The 17,672-nt window shown below is 37.3% G+C and overlaps 1 protein-coding gene and 1 pseudogene across 3 annotated transcripts; both read left to right on the top strand.

Moving 5' to 3' along the window:
- Nucleotides 1-3,709: 3,709 nt before the first annotated feature.
- Nucleotides 3,710-7,567, top strand: LOC142522989 (uncharacterized; annotated as a pseudogene).
- A 1,215-nt stretch (nt 7,568-8,782) lies between these two features.
- LOC142521706 (protein STRUBBELIG-RECEPTOR FAMILY 3-like) lies at nt 8,783-17,388 on the top strand. Of its 3 annotated transcripts, none has more exons than XM_075624850.1 (17): nt 8,783-8,997; nt 9,378-9,570; nt 10,262-10,397; nt 10,481-10,552; nt 10,822-10,887; nt 11,045-11,116; nt 11,199-11,270; nt 11,358-11,429; nt 11,513-11,578; nt 11,662-11,727; nt 12,362-12,792; nt 13,117-13,523; nt 14,650-14,921; nt 15,237-15,375; nt 16,056-16,192; nt 16,276-16,432; nt 16,789-17,388. In XM_075624850.1, exons 2-17 carry the CDS (start codon nt 9,462-9,464, stop codon nt 16,885-16,887), a joined length of 2,373 nt encoding a protein of 790 aa, XP_075480965.1. In that variant the 5' UTR covers nt 8,783-8,997; nt 9,378-9,461; the 3' UTR covers nt 16,888-17,388. The 3 variants fall into 3 exon arrangements, with proteins under 3 accessions (XP_075480965.1, XP_075480966.1, XP_075480967.1); XM_075624851.1 differs by lacking the exon at nt 8,783-8,997 and adding an exon at nt 9,051-9,073; XM_075624852.1 differs by lacking the exons at nt 8,783-8,997; nt 9,378-9,570; nt 10,262-10,397; nt 10,481-10,552 and having other exon boundaries at nt 11,056-11,116.
- Nucleotides 17,389-17,672: the final 284 nt, after the last annotated feature.

Here is a 17,672-nt window from a genome sequence, read left to right as displayed (position 1 = left end):
TGCTATTTGCCTCCATTATTTTATTACTGATTTTTTCAAACCAAGCCAATTTCTTGTTTCGACAAAATAATTTTTAGATACCAAGTGATTTCTCTAGCAAAGTCATTCTGGTCATGACTCACGTACATGATTGTGAAATACAATCAATTTTTGCAGGTTAAATGTGCAATGATCTCTAATTAGGAATAGTGTCATCCTCTTTAGTTTGATTAATAATTAGGTTTCTATCTTTATTCTTGTTCAACTACTCTGGTTTTATCATTGTCATTTTTAGGGGTGAAATTTATTAATTTGTTTGGAAAGATAAATTGAAGTGAATTTTAAATTTATTTTATATTAAGTTATACGATTTCAATAGAATTACGTGGATTTTAATATGAATGTCATTTGAAATATATCGTAATACAAACAAAAACTGACGATGTCCGACTAAAATGGGTGAGTTTGGTGGAAAATTTACTGGGCCAGGTTATTTTCTTGCGAATGCCTTTGGGCCCAGAGTCGATGTCTGTCTCGAGATACTCGAGCAGTGGTCAAGATGTGATGGCATAGACAGGGTCTTTGATATATTAGCTTGGTCTTCTTACATAGCTTGGACTAGGCTTGGAACTCAGGCTTGTATGAGTGTGTTGGTCTTATTAGCTTCCCTTACTCTTATATGGTTATATAAAAGCACTTTCTTTACTCGGGTTGATTTTCCCCCTGATAGGCTCAGGCTCCCGATCTATTACTCTGCCTGTGTCCGAGGATGACCTGGGTTCTGTCCGTGGCATCACTACTCCCTCCTTAAATAGTCGAGTTAGAGTCTTACTCGTTGTCCCAAATGGTCATATTGAACTTGGGCGGAAGATCAATTATAGTTTGAATTTTAGGTGGGTTAGGGCTGATGGAAACGTGACGTAAGCTGTAACAATTGAAAATAAAGAAATTTGAGAGATGTTGCTTTATATTCATGACCCGACTTTACGTCTTCTCGGGTGACCAGGTTCAATTTTGGATGTGCATCTCGTCCGTCCATTTACTTCGAGATCAATGGCTAGGACCGCTTTTCTCTCGCTTATAAAATACTAACTGTCTTACTTCATCTCACACTTTTGCATTATCGCGTTCTTGTTCTCCTGCTCCTGTGATTCCGACGTCCTTTGCTTCTCTCCGACAAATCCGTTTCGTCAATTCTGGCCGCTTTCTCATCTCCTTCATTCTCGTAAGTTTTCTTTTTCCTTCTAAACATATCAAACTCTACCTCCTCTACTTCGAGTGCCAACACTCATGGCTCCATGGACCTAGAGTCCACCACGTTGCACTCCGACTCTACCCCCTCTGCATCTTGTGCTACCCTCTCCCCCATTACCTCTAAGAAAACAGTCGTCGCACTTCTTTCTAAGAAATCCCAAAAATTGAAAACTGTCCACCAGGCTGTCTGTGAGAAGGTTAAGGGCAAAGTTCGTGTTCCCTCCAAAACAAGGACTGAGGCCCCGGGTACCCCATGGTTTTCTACTGTGGCCAGTACCCTACATTCGGGGGCTGACAAAGACCTTCAAGTTCTCGGATCTATCCCTTTTTCTTGCTCCCTCCTCATTCTTGATCCCTCGGACCGAGCTGACCGGTCCCTGGAGAGGTTATATATTTTTTTTCGCGACCAAGCCCATAGTAGTATTTGGTTTCATATCCCTTCTTTTTATATTGAGATGTCTAGTTTTCTTGAGGTTCCTTTAAATCAATTACATCCCAACTTCCGCATAATGACATCGACCTCTTTGTTCTTTAAAATGCATAATCTCTTAATTAACACCATCATCCTCCATTACTTTTTTTCCGACGACCTTTCTTTTTCTCTGAATGCTCGAGTAAACAGCCAATTCCTTGATGACATCTCCTCTTCATTGAAGGGCTGGAAAACGACGATACTTTTTTTATTAACCTCATTTCTTCTCCCAGTTGCCCGATTGGCTTTCAATCCAAGTGTATAGCCCAGCCCGAGCTCCTCAACAACTATAAGGCTTGAGAACTTTATGTTCGAAGCCAAGAGCTCATGGAGGGGCATAGTTTTCTTCTTCAATGCTGATTTACGAGGAAAATCTGATGGCCTACGAGTTGAGTGCCCGTGCTGAGAACTGTGTAGATAGGTAGTTGACGAGTTCGACGCCTCGGGTGGTCAACCCCGTATCTCTTCCTTTTTTTGTCTTGTCCGAGGATGAGATACATCATCAGATCCTTCCTCTTGGTGCATGTGGCGGCTACGGGGAGGCAACTTATCTACTATAACTTTTTCGACAGCCACTGCTATCCACAGAGTCAGCTGCTCTGGATTGATAGCAAAAGTTAGCTGATGGGGGCGGATTTTCTCGGGGAACCTCTGAGTTCCGTGATCTCCCTTCTGGAATCATCCATCCGAATTGATTTTCGAGTGGAATCTATATCTACGTCTATAGACCTGACTTCTCACATACGACGCCAATGATGATGTTCGACTATAATGGGTGAGCTGGGTGGGCAATTTACCGGATCGAGTTATGTTCCTTTCTTGCGAATGCTGGTGACCGGGCAAAAGTGCTCTCGGGTTGGGTAATCTGTACACTTAAAGAGCAAAAAACGTTAGTGGTGTGCCAAAAGGGTTTCCGGCGTAGCTACTCCGATACTCGAGTCAGTTGAATATCCATACAAAGAAAATTGTTGTATAGAGAATATATAATGAGTGCTTGTGGAAATGTTGAGTGAAAATCTCTAATGATCGAGAAAATTTGAGTATTTATATGAGAAAAAGTAACGATGATCTTGTTTTCAGTGCTCGGCCACTCCTCATAATTAGACAGCTGCCCACGCCCTGCCTTCTAACAATCTTACGACCGATAATTTATACTGCTTCTAGTCTTGTCACATCGCCTCTACGTGCGTTGATTGAAATATTAATAATTTCGAGACATAATGATCCATTCTTGTGGGCCCAGAGTCAATGTTTGTCCCTGGATGCTAGGGCAGTGGTCATGATGTGAGGACAGAAACCTGGTTCTTGATCCATTATCTTAGCCTTCTGACACAGCTTGTGCTAGAGTGAGAGCTAGACTTATATGATTATGTGTTTGTCTAATCAGCTTCTCCAGTTATTGCATAACTAGATATGATTTATATAAGAACACTTTTTTTACTCAGGATAGTTATCCCCGATAGCTCAAATTCCCGATCTCTTACTCTATCCGAGTCGGAGAATGGCCCGAGTTCTTTATGAGACGACACCAACAATATAAATGAAAACAATTTTTTTAAAGTGAACACATTGATGTAGAATTTGTTTTACAAAAGTATTCGAATTGGTATTTTTCTAAAAGAAAAGCTTAAAATATATCTTCTCGCACTTTCTAATGGGGCTTTTAGGAAATATATATAAAAAATACAATCGTATAATTTCACTAATAAAAAACCAGGCTTGTTTTCATAAAATACTTGTTTACAAATTCATGAGTGTGGATAATTATTATTTAACCAAAAAACGTTGATCTCTTTCCAGTAATTTATCATAGAGTCGCACAACGACATTAGCTCTGTCTTTCTTATAAGGAGCTGAGCTCTTTCCTCTGGTTTGTTTCAACCTAATGAACGGCCGGATCACTCCACATGAGTGATCCGGGCCCACCTCCCTGTAAAAAAAAAAAAAAAATTGGCTCGAAAAAATCCAAGCCGTTGGATTAACCCCTGCAGGCAATGCCCGCAGGGGTAGGGTCGACCGAACCCTTTCCTCTCCATTTCCCGCATCGTCAAGTGAAAAATGGGCAAGGACAAGCACCAAACCGCCAAAGCGGCCAACGGAGCCGCTCCGTCAGAACACCGTCACCGCACGTCCAAATGCAATTATGATTCCGAGTCAGAACCCGACCCAGACTCCGATTCAGACACCGACCTCGAAGAGGGATCTAGAAAATCAGAAGCTAGGAGAAAACGAAGCATGAGCAGTAAGAGTAGAACCCGAACCTCCACTTTGAATAGAAAACGGTCTGGAGACAGTGATTCTTGTTCGTCATCTTCGGATTACGATTCAGAGTCGGAATCCTCTGAATCGGAATCCGAGTCTGACTACTCATCGGATTCGGAGGAGGAGAGGAGGCGCCGTAGGAAGGAGAGGAGGCGCCGTAGGAAGGAGAGGAAGGAGGAGAAGCAGAGGAAGGAGAAGAAGATGAGGAAGAGAAGAGAAGAAGAGGAAGGATAAGAGAAGGCGTGATAAGAAGAAAGAGAAAGATAAGGGGAAGAAAGGTGCCGTCACCAACTCGTGGGGAAAGTATGGAATTATCAAAGAAACTGATATGTGGTGCGTTTACTCATTCTTCGTAATTTTAACATTAGCTTTCTTTTCTTTTCTCTTTTTCTGGTTGAGAATAGGTTCTGTATGTAGTGTTTTGGTGTGATTTTTTTTCTTGGTTGGTATCGGTAATAATTTGAAGCTAAAAATGGCGCTCGGAAGTAAGAAGCAGCTGAATGTGGTTGTCTGTTTCTGCTTTGACAATGAATCTGCAGATGTTTTATATACGAATTGAGACGAGCTAACAAGCGAACAAGGCTCTGAAAGAGGCTCGGTCATAGAGTAAGGGTCTGAAAGAGTTGAAGTTCGTGCAGACTGTTTAAATGGTGCAATCATATGCTGCCTTGCCAGGATTGCTTGGATGTTCACGTCTTTCTGTCATAAAAGTTGGTCCGAAATTGTCATAATTATTTTGTAGTTCACCTTTATGATGTTTCGTCATGTGTCAGTCCCTTCTCTATATGTAATGTAGAGAATTCAACCAAATTTCTACATTGAAAATATATTGAAAGATCATTGATTAATAAAATGAAATTTATCTCTATTGGTACGAGATCTTTTGGTAAAAAACAAATACGAGGGCTTAGGTTCAAAGTGGACGATATCATAATATTGTAGTGATGTATGGTTTTATTGTACAACAAGTGGTATAGAGCTAAGCTTAGATCGAGTCATGTGGATGTAATACATGGTTATTTTATTACTTGCACAAAGTAGATGAGGGCTCTCAGTAAATCTGTGATGAGCTTACGAGATTGGGGCGGTTCAAGTATTTCACGTAACTCAGTAAATACGCGATGAGCTTTCGAGACTAGGGTGGTTCAAGTATTTCACGTAACACCAGGGACCATGAGAATAATGACAGGTGCTTTGTTCGAGGAGAGGATTGTTGGAAATATAGAGGGAAGATAATGTGTTAATAAAATGTAAAGATATCACCATTGGTATTAGACTTTTTCGGTAAAATACAAAAACAAATCTATGAAGGTTTAGACTCAAAGTGGACAATTCCATTGTGTAACATGTATACGGATTATATAGTGAAATAGCAGTGGAAGCTGCTGCATTGTTGAAGGTGAATGTTTCAGTGGAATTTAGTGAGAAAACTTGCATCCCCGTGAATATTTTTAACGGTAGAAGAAACCCAGCGCGAATTTATGTCTGGAGTGAATTTGTGGAGAACAATTGCTCAGACTGTATATTTCACCCGTTAACTATTTTGTTGAATTGGATAATGGTGACTTACGATGTCTTATATGAGGTTCTTAACCTCTCTGCTGTGTTGGTAGGGCAAGCACAGCTTGGTCATTGTCAATTCGAAAGTCTGAAACTCTATTTTACAAATGTAGATATTTTGTTCTTTCAATTTCCTGGTTCATGCAAGATGTAGGGTCTTTTAGTCCTGCATTGATGTGATCTGCAGATGTTTTTTTGATATTTGATGTTGTATAGTTTGGCCGCTTTTGAGACAATTGTTTGACAGAATTGTTTTATTTCAGGTATAAAGTACCAGAGTTTTTTGCGTGGTTAGTAGAAGTGAAGCAGGTAACCCTTTTTGTCAAATTTGAGTTTTTTTTCTTCCTGAACCAGAAACATGTTTCCGTGTGGGCTATGTTTACGACGTTCAGCTGACATTCTAGTGCACTTGCATCCCATTATAAATTTCGTGGCATTCACGTTTAATGATTTGCTGTGAATCATGCACGCATGGTGCCATTTCATCTGATCCATTAGATTTGTGAGATACATAAGCTTTATGCATCAGTTATTAAAGTACTTTCTTGGGTTTACCCTGATTAAAAATCCAAAACTTTTATATGTTTGGACAGGTGAATCTGAAAAGTCTGCGTAATTGGGAAGAGAGGCAGCTGTTTAAAGCGTAATTTTCATTATTTTAGTTAGTATTGTGTATGAATACAGTGGTTTGATAGATGAATAAGGATGGCTTTAATGTTTTGATGGCTTTAATGTTGTGTTGAGGACCTTCACTATTATCTAACAGTTGATACATATATGTATTTGCAGTTTCATGGAGGATCATAACACGGCTACATTTCCATCAAAAAAGTGAGGCTTCCTTTAATAATAACTTGTTGGTTTTTCAAATCTATTATTTTTCTCCTCTCCCTGTGATTGTTGGTTTTTCTTCGTACTTGGGTTGTGATACATTGTTTTAGCCCAAGGAGTGAGGGGTGTTGTCTTATATTTAGAGAGCATCCTTGCTATTTGCACTTCCCAAAAATATTGCTGAAAATGAAAGAAATAAGGCACTGTTTCTTCTGGACGTTGATTTTCCCTCTATTATTCATGGTGCAGATATTATGATCTTGATGCTTACTATCTTGCTAAAGTGAAAAAGGAAGAGAAAAGGGGATATTTAAAGGTTCAAGACACAGAACGAACTGTGTTCGATGATGAAGAACAGCGGAGGTTAGTATTAAATTTTAGTAAATGTTTGTCAACTTCCACATTCAGACACTAACCATGTTATCCGTTTGCAAAGAGTTCTAATATGTAGCCTGTAGGCTGTGGCCAACGAACTATCTTCATTGAATTTATGTTTTATATAGCAGTAAATTGATTTTGGCTCAATCTTTGAACTCGCACAATTAAAATAATATGCTTTCTGATAAACATTAGGTCAAAATACAGTGCATCTTCTTCCATATCTAATACTATGTGGTTTCTATGAAGTATAATGCTAAATCTCTAGCGGTGATCATATTCTTATTGTTGTCTTAAATATTTTCGGTTAACCAAGACTGTTTTCAACAAATGGTGTCTTATTCGCTGTTTTCTTCTATGCCTGTTTTTCAGGCAAGGACTTCGGATAGAACGGGAAAGACAGGAGGAAGAACAAGTGGTAGCATTAAAGGGTTCCATGCAAAGTGGAATGGTATCGTTTGTTCGATGATTCTTATCTCTCTCCATCTAACTGCATATTTGAAACACATGGATCACTTGTTTCACTGTCGTAATTTCTAGGCTGAAGCAATGAAAGAGCCAGCTCAGCTGAGGGAAGAGATGGCGTTCCAATACAAACTTGGCAACGTCGAGGTGAGATTAACAATGATTCAGTTTTAAAGGAGTCTTTAGTCGTGGTTTCAACTTCGAATTCGTAGGCGGCGGCTGCTATCCAGAGAAGGCTGGACCCAGATATTGCTATGTAAAAGGTCAAGCAGAACTATAGTTACTAAGCATGAGTGTAGTAATCTTGATTCCATGTTCCTTGTGTTTCCTAGACGTGAAAGCAACAGATGTTTAGGCGACCCTTTACACTTTTGTGTGGACACTTTTCATATCCTAATACGCATTTTACCTGTTATTGGCTCATTAAAAGGAGTAAAAGATCGATTTAGTTGGTGCCTCAATTACGTCTTATGATGTAAGAGCTGTGTAATAATCACCTAAAAAAATTGTCGTAATCACAGAAACACTCTCCGACATGGGTGGATCGAGCCGGAGAAAAGCTGTATTATTATATTATATCCACCATCTCTTTCGTTAAGACGAATATTCAATTTTAGAACGTGTGATTTCATAAAACCCGTGAGACAATGACATATATTACGTGTAATAAAAATTTAGTTTCCTCTCCGTCATTAATTTTAGAATGTGTGATTTCATAAAACCCACGAGACAATGACATATGTTACGTGTAATAAAAATTTAGTTCCCTCTCCCCATCATTTAATCCGAACCTTTCCCCGCCGATATTTATTTCATATTTTATAGGAGGTTCCAAGACTCATATGTATTAAAAAAAAATAATTAATTAATTATTGTTCTAAAAATTAATAATTATACGAACATAAATTGTGTTGATAAGTATTTATGACAAGGAAAGCTAGGGATGTAATCGAGTCGAGCCGAGCCGAGCCGTTGAATATTTGAGCTTGACTTGTTTATAATCGAGCCGAGCTCGAGCTTTATTTAACAAATATATTCATGGCTCAGGAGCTTATTCAAGCTTTTGTCGAACCTAAATGAGCTCACTAAATATGAATTATACATTTAAATATTCATTAAATTCATTAAAAGATAAATTATACATTTAGAACAAGATATATTATTCTTATTAAAATTTGTCAATTTATTATAATAAATAAATTTAATAGATTTTTCTATATACTTCATAATTAATGTGTTAAATCAATAAATTAAATATCAAAATTACTATATTTCATCTAAGATATTACTTATGAATTTACTAACGAACATGTTCACGAGCTAACGAGCCGAATATTGAAGAGCTTGAACTTGGTTCGTTTATCTTAACAAGCCTCATTAAATGAACTCAAACGAGCTTTTATCGAATCGAGCTTCGAATATCTCACAAACGGTTTGGTTCATTTACGTCTAAAAGGAAACCTAACAAAAAATATTGTATAATTTAAATGGTTAAAGAAAAAACCATTTTCAGACACGCAACTTTCATCTCACGCGCTACTCACCCGTTATCAGGTGATGGCAGGAAGAAACCGAACGAGTTTGCGGGGGGACTGGAACCCACGCGGTGGGCGTGGCGTGTGGGTATCTGGAAATTTAACCGCTGTACAAAGCAGATAGCTACGTCTGACTTTTCACTCACTCTCATCTCATTCAGCATATGCTTGCTTTTCAGGAAAGATAAACTCGAAGTAAAGAGCTAGCACCTCTCCCCGACTTTATTGAAGCTTTTTACCCGTTTCCACATAAATCTAAAGGTGCTGCTGTTGCCTTTCCTTTTTCCTTCTTTCTTTATTTCAATCTTTTGATTTTTGTTTACTTAATTAATACTACGTGAGTAGTTCGATCCTAATAATTTGTGTTATTTTTTTTTTTCTGGGAGTTCATGGATCATTAATGCTGGGTTCCAACTATGAGATATATCTGCATTTGTGATGATTTGCTTTAAATTGCTAGTTTCAGTTTTCCTCATTTATTATGGAACTGTTAAGTTCCGCCTTTTTGGTTTGCTTGATTTGCGGTTGTTGTAATAATTTTGTAAAGCTGCAGATTACGTGGTTTGCTCCAGAATGGGGATTTGGTGAGATATTTGCATCTGTATTTTTTTCTTCTTTTCTTTACGATTTACTTTTTGCAGATTGGACCGGCTTGGTATCTATTGGCTATGCGGAGTCCTTTTCCAGGAGGTAGATTGGAGGTAACTGTGCGGTAATTTGGATCAATGGGTGGGAACAAATCTGGTGTGAATTGCCTCGGTTTCGAGATCTTGATTGGGTTTACTTTGGTTTGCGCTATCCGAATGTGCTTTGGATTTACCAATCCTAATGATGGTGAGCGATTTGTTGTTTTGCTGATTTTTTTTGCTTCCTAGTGAAGCTCAAATATTAATTCTCAGAGTGAACAAACTTGTTGAAGATTGATTTTGTAATTTATCTTTGATTGTTCGGATCATTCGACAACTAGTAACCAATTTTTCAGCCTACTTTGGTGGTAAATAAGAATTTATACCTATATTTTGAGTATAGAGATAATGCTGTTTTTTCTTTTTTGAGTTTGGGAGATGAGTTTGTTACCAGAGTCTTGAACTTGAGTCTCAAACGTTGGACCTTGGTGCCAGATGGATTATGAGCCATTGGCAGATAACGTTGTTATGAGACTGCACTCATCACTGTTTTTGTGAAAGGTAGCAGTTTGTGCTAAGATGGAACATTGGAACTAAACTAGCCCAGGATGGGGCGGAACCAGAAAATGAGAGAGTGGGGGCAACTCAGGGGTCAAAATCTCAAATTTATTCTATATGTCATTTATATAAATTACATATTCTTGTATTCATGCTGCTGTTATTAATTTCTTTTTATGACTTCTTGGCTGACCTTTTTACAGGATGAAAAAAATAATCAAATGTTTTTTTCTCGATCTGTTTGATGCTTTCTATGTCCACGTTCTCGTTTGAATATGCAAGTTATATTCTTAATTCAGTTGATGATCCTAACCACCACAACTTTGCTTATTTCGAACTAGTTGCTGCTATCAATAGCTTATATGTTTCATTGGGTTCTCCCTCTCTTCCGGGATGGGTTGCTGCTGGTGGAGACCCATGTGGTCAACCTTGGCAAGGTGTTGGCTGTGATAGTACGAACTCGTTCATAATTTCAATGTAAGGATCTCTTTATTTTAACTCGCCTTTTATGGTAGTTAAAGAGAATTTAAGTGCTTATAACATCACATCTCATTTTGTAGAAAACTTATTGGAGCTAATTTAGGTGGAGAATTGGGTGACAATCTCGGAGCTTTTTCTTCCATTCAAGATATGTGAGTGCCACTCTAACAATCACATTTGCATTTTTCATCCAAGAGTAAATATATGCTGGAATTGTTTCAGCATGGGGCAATATATCATTGGCGCATTAGTATCCATTGATCGTGCTTCTTGATGTGATTCCATGAGAATCACATGTTGGTCTCACTTGATCCAACATTTTCAATCCTCCCTAAGTATTTTGCCTGGTGTTATAGAAAGAACCTTGTAATTTATGTTTTGTTGCCTATCTTGGGGTTGACAGCTACTTGGTTTTATGCAGAGAACTGAGCAACAACCTTATCGGGGGCAGCATTCCTAATAATTTACCTAATACTTTGGTAACCTTGTATGTTCCGACACATTCTGGATTAAACTGAAAGTAAATTGTGAAAAAAAAATGAAGCAGTATTCATATGCTACATTACTAATAATTTGTCTGATGCGAGTTATTATATGCGCCTATCCAAGCGAGAAATGTGATCGATTTTCTTTACGTTTGTCAGTTTTCTTTCAGATAACAAGCTGACTGGAAATATACCTAGTTCTTTATCATATCTTAGTAGCCTATCAGCAATGTAAGTATTGATAACCACTAAGTTGGGCTCTGGTTAACTCGTATATTTAGCTGTCATCTTCCTTAGCAGTTGTTTCCTTCAGGTCTCTTAACAACAATGAATTAACCGGAGAAATTCCAGATGCTTTTGAAGGCCTAACATTGTTGGTCAATTTGTGAGTACCAAATATTGAAGCATTAATTATTGGGACAATGGTATTATGATGTATGTATGTAGTGGATCACCAAATTTTCTTTCGCAGAGATTTGTCAAGTAACAATTTGAGTGGGAAGTTGCCACCATCAATGGGAACTTTGCCGACTCTTACTACCCTGTGAGTATACTGCCTTCTTCTGATAATTAATTTTTTCTGTCTATATGTATATATATAATGGCTACTAATTTCGTAATTGGCAGTCATTTGCAGAATAATCAGCTCTCTGGAACTCTTGATGTCTTACAAGCTCCTCCTCTTAAAGATTTGTATAATTCTTGTCATATGATATTTTGTCATCCTTCGTGATTTCCGATTACAAGCCCACTTAATTTCTCTTTCAATCCGACAGAGATATACGAAATAATCTATTTTCTGGACCAATACCTGTAAAGTTGTTGAGCATTCCCAATTTTCGGTAGGTCTGAAATACTCAACCTTTTTTCAGCATGTTTTTTGACCAACAGTGAAGCTGATAAAATTTCCTTTTGTGGAATTTATTCCTGTCGTATGCGATATGTGTGCATCTTCGTATTCATTTATCTTATTGCATGAGGATTGAATGTGACAAGATTTCTTAATCTATCAAAAGATTAACATCGGTACAGGAATGAAGTCTTGTGTCCAAATTTATAATTTAGGATTATGTAAAATTTTACTTGCAAATTGCATTTTTAATTAGTCTCCTTGGATTGCAGAACAAAACGGTCACCAATGATCAGTTCTCAAACAATAAAATGTTTTACATGGAAAATGAATTGTAAATGAAGTTGTAGAAGTACTTGTGATTGTTCCACCCTTGATATATCGGAAAACGTAGATATTTTCGTGTCTTTGCCCCTCCTTGTGGGGAAGTGTATTGTTAGAACCTACAGTAACAATAACTCGAGCTCTGTAGTTGCAGCAATACTTCTGTGCCCTAAAACAATCATGTGGTTAAATTCAGTATCATTTAAAATAAAAAGTTCACAATACTATCCTGTAGAAACTACCTGAATATCTTAACATACTATTTTCGGACCTGCTTCCTAATTTTCTTTTCTGACCTGCAGAAAAGATGGGAATCCATTCAATGTTAACATTGCACCATTACCTCCACCGATTTCCTCAGGACCACCAGCACCACCATCTTTTCCAGGACCCAATTCTGATAAGACGCCACCAACTTCCAACAAATCACCTCCGACTTCTGGACAAAGACCTGGAAAACAGGCTGATGGGCCATCTGCTACAGAGGAATCAAATTCTGGAAATTCAAAAAATTCTCCGAGCACAAAAAGAATTTTATGGATCTCCATTGCATCTGTGTTGTCGTTCATAATACTCCTACTAGCAGCCCTACTTTTTATTCCAAGATGCCTTCGTGAAAGAAGGGAAATGTATAGAACCCCAAAACGGCGTGAAGTAACTCCATATAACGGAGCTAGAGAAAATCCTCAAGGCGGTGGTTCAGTTGTTCAACCTAGAAATGATGAAGCGAAGGGTAATGCAAAGTTCTTATATTCGTATATTTGCCTGTACTAAAGAACACTTCCTTACAGAGCCTGCGATTGAAGCTTCAGTTCCTAAATATGTTTCAAGTAGTTTAATATTGAATTTTGACCACCTTATAAAATCATGTATAAATTTTTGTAAAACTAGTAAAAATGGTTAGTTTTGCAAGCAATTTTTTTTTTGGAAAATGTTCGCATTTGTATTTTATATATATGAAAACAGAAATTCTTTAAACTATTGGACGGAAACATGGAAATTTTTTCCATGCCAAGAGCCCTCTAGCGTTACACGATTTTTTTTATTTTGTGAACAGGTTCACCTCTTGTTCTTCTGAGGCCAAAGGAAGAAAATCAACCAATAGCATTGTGTTCAATTCCCAAACCACGTGGTGATGAAGAGGAGGTTAATAAGAAACAGATGAGTGGAATGCCTAGGAAGAACTATCATGAAATAGACTTGGGTGGATTTGATTTAGATGTAATGCCGCCGCCTCCACCGCCGCCTCCTCCACCCCAACCTTTTCCGCCACAGAAGGTTATTGTAAACCCTATTGCAGCAGTTGAAGCCACAGCTGAAAAGCCTATGCGTCTTCCTGCCACTTCTGTGAAATCTTACACAATAGCATCTCTTCAGCAGTACACAAATAGCTTTTCACAAGAAAATCTTGTCGGGGGTGGAATGCTAGGAAATGTTTACAGGGCAGATCTACCTGATGGAAAGGTAAGACTTTCAAATTTGTACGGTCTCAACCAGTTAATAATTATTTTTTGTTTTAAGTTTCAGATTTTTTTTCCTGTAATTTGAATATATATTGAGAGACATCTGGATTTCATGCTGACTTGCGATATGATGTATGGAAGTCAGAACTGTGTATAAATATATATATGGTGAACACTGCATGATCTTATTCCTTTTATAAATGTAATTGATAATATTATCATATTCTAACTTTCTTTAATAATCTCATCATCAATTCCTCATTGTGGCTTCTCTGCATTCATTTTGTTATCCGTCCCTATATGCACTCCAGTGGTCTTGAAATCAGATGTGTGTTGTTGCTTTCACATCCAATGGAGTTTTTGTTGAGATTGATAGGTGTGGATGGTGGCTTCAGTGTCGCGGAAGTCATGGGCAAAGGGATTGAGAAACCTCAGTGTCTATCTTTACCTTGTGTCTCCTCCTTAAGAGAGTCGTTGAAATAAGACAATTAACTCGGTTTTTCCGAACAACACATCGAACAAATTTTTATTATTTTTGAAAAAAAATCTGCCGGACTATAACATATGTATTATCTGTTCAATGATTAGCCAAGGAAAATAAATTTGATTGCCTTGGCATCTAACTTCTCTTTGGTTTGATCACTATTCTCGCAAACCAAAATGGAAACCAATGATGCTTGAAAGCAAGATACCGAGTATCCATGTTGGAAGATAGAATTCAGGTAAGCCACGGAAGGTAAGTGAAAATGGAAATGGAAAATTATTAATGCGACATAAAGCAGTCAAGAAAGCATAATCCTCTTAGCAGTTGGGACATAAGCTGTAAACATCAGGCGACTTAGGACTTCAGCTCTCAGTTTGTATGCTTCCCAATAAGCAATTATTTTTAAATAGTCATTCTTTCGAACTGAGAATTATTTGCTAATAAGAATTCGATCTGACCATCCACCCAAAATATTCTCTGTTTACGTCTCTCTCTCTCTGATTATTTCTTTTCTGATGGTATACATGAATGGTTACAGCAAATATTTTTTCATTCCTGCAAATTTTATCATTTGGAAGAAATTTTAACTCTTATTACTCGAATGAAACTGTCTGATATTCAGTTCTCTCTCATTCTTCTTTAGTTGCTTGCAATCAAGAAATTGAACAAAAGAGTTACCAACCAACAGAAGGATGATCAATTCATTGAGTTGGTTAATAATCTCGCTAAAATTCGACATGCTAATGTTGTCGAGCTCATGGGTTATTGTGCTGAACATGGACAAAGACTGCTCATCTATGAATATTGTACTTTCGGAACACTTCAGGATGCTCTGCACTCTGACGATGAATTTAAGAAAAAACTTTCATGGAACACTCGTATCAGGATGGTACTTGGAGCTGCAAGAGCATTAGAGTAAGTCACATTAACCCAATACACATTATTACCATTTTAAAAAAATGATATATGAAATTAAATTTAATCAACCTGTGTCTGATTGATTGAAGATTTGTTTCTTTCCATGACTATGGCCTACAATATCTTCATGTCTCTCTCTCATGGTTTCTTTCTTTTCTCTTGGCAGAATTCTTACATATTTAAGTTTTTGAATTTCCTCGCATGTTTTTCTAGATTGTAAAATTTAGGGTTTCTGAAGGATATATAACATATATGGTCTCTGCTGTTTGTCAATTATCAAGTTTCTAATTCTGCCTGAGCTGTTTCGTGAAGGTATCTTCATGAGGTCTGTGAACCACCTGTAATTCACAGAAATTTCAAGTCTGCTAATGTTCTACTCGATGATGAACTATCTGTCCGCGTCTCTGATTGTGGTTTGTCTCCATTGATATCCTTTGGAGCTGTAAGTCAGGTAATTTTAATATTTAATTTAGTATCTCAATCAAACATATATATTCAATGCCTTGCGCTGATAATTTACTGGAAATAATGACAATAGAAAAAATCTGAACTGCATTAACTAGTGACTCCGGTGAATATGTTAAACACAAATTGTTTCTGAATCGCCTGTTGATATTTTCATCATGTTCAATCCTGGTGGTACTTTCTGGGATTCTGGCCTAGTCCTAGGCAAATGAACCCACTACATGCATACTACCGTGCGTGATCCGTTAAAAAAGTTTGATGCAAAGCAGAAATCTTTGCGCTCTCTGCATTTTAAAGGTGGAAAAACATTTCAACCAAACAGGTAAGGAGCCGCCTGTGGACCAGATGCTGTGAACAGTGATACTTAGAATTACAAGTTGTTGAAGGAAATGAAATTTCATTTATCTGCAGACTGTAAAAACCAACAGTTGAACCTCTGTAAATATCATGGTATTCATAATACTTCATTTCAAGTACCTATCAATATCGTGATTAACATTGGAGATCATGCTTGGTTTATTTCACGAAACAGTTAAATTGACCAAAAAGCCATCTTTTACATTCTTAAACAACGTGTGAAAGCATTAAAATTGATTTTTCTACTGAAAATTTATGGGATTTGCCACCGAAAAAAGTATGCTAATGACAATTCCACTTTATTTGTAGTTGTCAGGCCAGCTTCTCACAACCTATGGATATGGTGCCCCCGAATTTGAGTCTGGAGTATACACTTCAAAGAGTGATGTTTACAGTTTTGGAGTCGTCATGTTGGAACTGTTAACGGGCAGAAAGTCTTACGATCGGTAAGACATCATTCTATGAAGTTGCTAAGTTTGTGGTATGTCCTTATATACTTGTTGCCTTGCTTTCTTCAAATCTTACCTAGGACAAGGACTCGAGGAGAGCAATTTTTGGTAAGATGGGCAATTCCTCAGCTTCATGACATTAATGCCTTGTCAAGGATGGTTGATCCTGCTCTGAGTGGAAATTATCCGGTGAAATCTTTATCACACTTCGCTGACATTATCTCCCGCTGTGTCCAGGTGAGCAGATTTGATGTTTCCTTTCATTTGGTTTTATAGTACTCACGAATGCTTAAGATCATACTATGTTTCTTTTTTCTTTCTTTTTAAAACTGATCATACTATTTTTCTGCTTCACTAAAGTTTTGAATGAAAAGTTTAGTAGTGATACATTCCAGATGTATTGATTACATCTAGACTATGGCATATGATCCATTATAAATAAATGTTCTCATTGTGGAAAAAAAGTTGTAGAGGAGAGCAAGTAACCCAGATCTTTTTTTCTTTTCTCTTTTAGTAATTCATTATTCTTCCAAATAGAACCTTACCAGGTTTCCTTTGGTTACTTGTTTACATAACTGAGATTGCACTTGCAGGCGGAACCTGAATTCAGGCCACCAGTGTCCGAAGTTGTGCAGGACCTTATACGAATGATAAGGAAGGAATCTCCTAGTAGATCGTCGGAAGGAGATTAACTTGGATATGTGACACCACGTGGTGAAAATTGGTTACTTTTGACGTGAATTAGCAGTCAATCAAAGCATAGATATAGCTTGAAGGGAAAACAAGCTGTGGGATTATTGTGCCTTCATACACTAGAAGTCATGGCGGTGCCGGCTTTCTCGTGAATAATATATCCATGCAACGACCCATGAATGGCTATTCATGATGGTTTGCCCATTAATTAATTCGTTAATGTGGGATAAAAACAATTATTTCATGATTACTCTCATTCTTAGGAGCACAATTTTTTACGTGTATATTTTCCATTCGTTTTGAGTACTTTGTGGTGCCCTGAGGCTTGCTGTATTTTTGCCAGACCTTAAGGCAAGGGACACTATTAATTGTTTCTTATGACCAATAAAATCACAAGTAATAAGAACATATTTCATAAAAATGTGCAAGTTGTTTCTTTTATTCAAAAGATAGTAAAGTGAACAAGACATTAATTTTATAGATGTTTAAATTTTGTGTAATCCTTTCCCCATATTTGATGGATTCTTTTTCACTTGCTTAGCTCTAAGATATATAATGTTAAAAAAAAAAAAAAAAACCAATTTTGAGCTCGTGAATTGGCTCGTTAGCAATAATTTTTAAGATCGAGAATTTAAAATTGTTGGCTCAAAGCCAAACGATTCCCAAGTCTCATACGAGATCAACTCATCTTAGAAAAAAAGTAACATTAGATAGAAAGATATCTCATCGTGTATGAATCAATTTTTGTAAGCAACAAAACATAGGAGATATAAAAAAAAATTAT

The sequence above is a fragment of the Primulina tabacum genome, chromosome 13, assembly GCF_025594145.1.
Source record: "Primulina tabacum isolate GXHZ01 chromosome 13, ASM2559414v2, whole genome shotgun sequence".
In the NCBI taxonomy this organism is placed as follows: Eukaryota; Viridiplantae; Streptophyta; class Magnoliopsida; order Lamiales; family Gesneriaceae; genus Primulina; species Primulina tabacum.
This window is presented reverse-complemented; position numbering and strand designations above follow the sequence as displayed.